We start from the raw sequence: 4,832 nt of genomic DNA, 5'->3' as shown, positions 1-4,832 counted from the left end.
ATTTAATATAGCAAGCCAGATTATGTATGTACAATTTTCACTAGAATGTTTAAAATATATTTTTCTTCATTATAAATATCAAAAATCATTCTTAACTGTGTCTCAGTATGGCATACAAAGTACACTGCATGAAAAGCTGAAAACGGATAAGAACTGATTATTAGTCACTCATAGATAATTAGTTATGTGCTGCCTTCTGCCTGACTTCAAATTAACATGGCTAACTGTCTCTCAATCCCCTTGGAGAAAGATTTGACTGTATTGTCTGCTCCTTCAAGATGTGCAGGCTTATTAGTCTACTTTCATTTCAACTTATCTTCATACAAGTTTCCCATCTATCCCATCAATAGTCACACATTGTTTCTTGTTTCAATTAGATTTCAGCTTGAAGTAGCAACCATGCTCTATTCTCTGTTGGTACTGTGCCCAGCATAAAAGGATTCAAATCTGACAGGGTCGAAATAAGTGATTTTATCCCAGGTTCCCTGATATTCGGTGAAATACAGGTAGACTCTATGTCTTAGAATACAATCTATATTTATTTGCCCATACCAACCACACCGCTCTTTGAAGAGCTATGTTGTTTAATACGATGGGCAACTCAAGTCAGACAGCGTTTTTCTTGCAATTAAGAAAAGAGGTGTTATCCTTTTATAGACAGTTCTGTAAACACTTTAAATAGTTCATTGGCAGGAAGACTGAGAATTTTCATCAACAGTGAATTTAAAGAAAAAATACTTAAAAAAAGAAAGATTAAGGAGACTTTTGTCTCTTTGGAAAATCTCTCTAGAAGGCAGCAAAGCACCCTACTATCAGAAGGCTAAATCACGTGCACGCGACTCAGCACACAGATATTCAATACAAACAATCTTTATGGCTAAGACAGATAAGATTTAATATTTGGTCACTTTATGAAGCTTATGAATTCAACAAATGCACAGTTTGAGAAACATAAAAGGACTTTACAAACTTTACAGATTTAAAAGAAACCTACCCTAAGTTTTTGCTCTTAAAATTCCCACCGACTTCCTTGATACTGCAAAACAGAGATCTGCATGTTAAGTCTAGATAAGACCCATTCCTGCAGTCATTCCTTAGAACCAGAGTGTCCCGTGATATGCCCCTATCCAAACCATTTTCTGCAATCAGTGTTTAGTCTGAGTTAAAAGACCCATGCTGAGTTAAAAGACCCATGATCAAGCTCATAGCACCATTCTTTCCCCCAAATTATGGAGCTTTGTGTTAAAAAGCAACCCAAAATAAAAAAAAAACAAAAAACAACAAGAGTCGTGAACCTTTGAGTTATCTTTGATAGTTGCTCTAGCGAGAACCATATGATTCTATCACAGAGAAAAATATCTGGACAGAGAGAAAAGACTCACTGAAATTATCTCAATTTTACATCTGTGTTAGAAACTTGTCGAGTTCACTTATTGCAATAATGTTATGCCTTTTGTAAATTATTCAAAATTAAAGAAAATGTAAACTAAAAAAAAAACAACCTGTTAATGCAATATTTTTCAACAGGAACACTGTAAAATAGTTTAGTTTCTAAAAATAAAAAACTACAACTGTAATAATTTACATTACAATGATCTGAATACCTTCCTGTTCTAATATAATACATTGTTTGCAAGGAACCCACCAATGTATTTCTGTGAATTGAATACTGTATACCAACATTTTCTAAATGGATTCCTTAAAGGAGGCATCTCAACTCCTATTTAGGCACCAAAGTAAGTGGCTTGATTATTTTGGAGGTACCGAGCTTCTGTTGAAGTAAACCGCCATTCAAAACGATGGGCAGTTTTCCAAATCAGGCCATTTAAGTGAAAATTCTTAAACTGCCAAATTCTTAAGCTGCCAAAAAAATCATTTTGATACACATTACACAACAAAACTAACAATCAGAATTATAAAAATATGTCACTTCTATTATATGCTTCTTGCGTAGGTCTACAGATGAAGTGTAGTAGACAAAAAAAAAAAATATTTACCTTGATATCAGTTTATCATTAGAACGATTGTAAATGTTTTAGTATATAAGATCATTTGAAAAAGAGAGCAGTAGTAATATCGTTGCTTGGTCACTTTATATTATAGGTATTAATAAGGAACATCTGTATTCGATGACAAAAAAAATTTCAGATTCTAATCCCCCACATTTGCATATTTATAGACATAGACAAAAAAACACTGTTCCTCATGTATTAGTTTGTAAATTGGAACGTTACAGAAGGAACTGTGCTAGCAAGAAGTGCTAGGATATCAACATTTCCTAAATTGTTTGTACTTTCAAATAACACCCATCAGTAGGCATCACAGCAATTCATCTGAGTAGCTAAAAAAACACTTCTTAAAATATCCATTTCATGGTATATGATGTCACTGCCTACAATAAAGGTGTAACAGAAATCAAGTGTTACATATGTAGATTTTAATACGTCCTTCTTATCATATAATAAGAAAGAAAATGGCTTCTTGCAAGGATTTTTCCTAACAGGTAGCAATATACCATTATTTTTATAACTACCTAATTTTGTTTGAAACAACTCAAGGTGGAATCACAGTCTTACTGAAGTCAATGAAAATTCTGCCACTGACTTAAATAGTCATGATTTCACTCAGATACCATATGCCAGCCTTTAGTAGGATTGGCACCTGCTAAAAGAAAACATTATTTCTTCTTTCAAACCCTGCAACAGGAAATGCCTTTAACTTCGGTCACTCTAGAACAGGTCTCAAGCCCCCACCCAGTACCATGCAAACTGTTTTCTGCATTCTTGAAAATACAGTAAAATATGTAATTTAGCAAACCATAATGCTGGCAAAATTTCAAGCTATTTTCTTAGACGCTTTCCCACATGATGTACTTAATCACTTATTTCCAATGCCCTAAAGGGTTCAGCATAAGATTTAGTAAAAATATCCTACTATAACAATTTCAAGTTACAAATCTAAAAGGTGCCTTTTTGTTCTTTTATTAATGACAAGCCCTACAATTTCAAGAAAATATTGAGGAAACGGTTAGTTCAAGTGCAAATCACTGAATATTAACACTAATCATAATTTTTAATTGGCCGCTGTCTAGCAAAATCAGATTCAATACTGTAATTTTGAATGGCCAGTAATCATTCATAAACCGAACAAGGGGGGAGAGAAAACCAAACGAAGTTTGGACAAGCTTTTCTGGCACCATGCTCCAAGTTAAACTGAAGGGACTGGGATCTGCTTAGCCGAAGTACTGTCGTAGTCCCGGACCAGGTCGTTAGTGGTATGATAGTGCGTGGCAATATAGGATTTGGCAAACCCAAAGGAAGAGTTTAGAGGTTGTAAGCCATTTGGGGTGCTCACTTCCTGGGAAGGGCTGCTGTTATAGATGCTGTAATAGGGTTCAATACGGGTATTCATTGGGGTGGAGCTGCTCTGCGCATAGTGCTGATGTCCGACAGAAGCCTTGGGGCTCAACACGCTTTCCTTGGAATGACTGGGACCACAAGCCTGGTCCACAAATCTTTTCTGAGGTTTTGGAGACAACATGTAGGCCGAATTAGTTTCATGATGGGACGACTTGTTCCTGTTAACCTCCAGGCTCCCTTTGCCCATGGCTCGAAGCCTCGTCTTCTGCTTGCAGCATAAAAAAACAAGGGCGACATACTGTAGGCACCAAAGGACTCTCCTCCTCAGTCCGGCGCTGTTCCGGGAATATATAAAAGGATTTAATCCAGACTTGAAAAAAATGAGGGTAAATCCACAGAGCTCAAACTGGTAGAGGAGGAAGCCACCGTTACTAGACACCACATCCTGCACTAAGGAGATGCCCAGGGGCAGGCAGCAGACTAAGACCGACAGAACGATAACCACGCAGGTCACCACGGCTTTGGAGTCTTTGGCAGCCGACAAGTTCATGGCGGACACCAGCTGGAGCCTGCCGGCCGCGGGGCCTGGCAACTGGCCGAGGCTTTTGGCATAGCCATGGGCCTGGACATGCTGCAGCTTGTTGTAGCTCTGGTTCCTGTACAGGGCGGGCACAGCGCACTGGATGCCATCCCCGCCTGCAGCAAACGGCTGTGGGCGGGAGATGTCCCCTGCCATGACAGGAGGGCACTTCCTCACCTGGGCGTTCCTCCGCAGGGCCTGGGCTATCATGATGTAGGAGACGGAGACCACGGCCACGCAGCAGATGAAGTCAATGACATACAGGTACAAGATGAGCTTCCCTTCGCCCGCGGCTGGGCGGGACATTGGGAGGCAGAGGCGGGAGCGGCGGGTCCGCCAGGTGGCCAGGGCAGCCAGGGTGAAGCTGGTGGCCCAGAGCAGCAAGGCAAGCAGCAGGGTGCCGGGGAAGGAGGCGGCGCGGTCGGGCTGCTTACCCAGCACCATGCGCAGGCGGTGCAGGGCGATGACGGCCACCGTCTTGAGGGACATGATGACGAAGCCAGAGCTGGTGAGGTGGAAGGTGAAGCAGAAGGCGGGCGGCAGGCGCGGGGCGGCCGAGGCCGAGAAGAGCAGGGCCGCCAGCATGGGCGCCGCGGCGCCGCACACGCACAGGTCGCACAGGGACAGGTTGAGCACCAGCACGTCGAAGCTGGTGCGGAACTTGCGCAGCGCGGGGTCGAAGAAGGACAGGAAGACGATGAGGTTGCCATACGAGCCCAGGCAGAAGACCACAGCCAGCAGGCAGGCACACGGCACCAGCGTGCCCGCCGGCACTAGCGCGCCCAGTGCCACCCCCGCTCCCGCCCCGCTGCCGTTGCCTGCCGGCAGCACCGACCCGTTGGCCGGGGCCGGCCGTGCAGACAGGTTCACGCTCATCGCCCCCACGCCCCGCC

The 4,832-nt window shown here is 42.7% G+C and overlaps 1 protein-coding gene across 1 annotated transcript; it reads right to left on the bottom strand.

The window, feature by feature from the left end:
* Window positions 1-522: 522 nt before the first annotated feature.
* Window positions 523-4,826, bottom strand: GPR75 (G protein-coupled receptor 75). The gene has a single exon (XM_019507953.1). The coding sequence runs from the start codon at window positions 4,813-4,815 to the stop codon at window positions 3,208-3,210; it is 1,608 nt and encodes a 535-aa protein (XP_019363498.1). The 5' UTR covers window positions 4,816-4,826; the 3' UTR covers window positions 523-3,207.
* Window positions 4,827-4,832: the final 6 nt, after the last annotated feature.

This window comes from Gavialis gangeticus, unplaced genomic scaffold (genome assembly GCF_001723915.1).
Source record: "Gavialis gangeticus isolate Ggan-Ray unplaced genomic scaffold, GavGan_comp1, whole genome shotgun sequence".
Lineage (NCBI taxonomy): Eukaryota > Metazoa > Chordata > Crocodylia > Gavialidae > Gavialis > Gavialis gangeticus.
Note: the sequence above shows the minus strand (reverse complement) of the source record. Positions and strands in the feature narration are given on the sequence as shown.

Coding starts and splice junctions, on each gene's coding strand:
- GPR75 (XM_019507953.1), bottom strand. CDS start 4,815: ATGAGCGTGAACCTGTCTGCACGGCCGGCCCCGGCCAACGGGTCGGTG.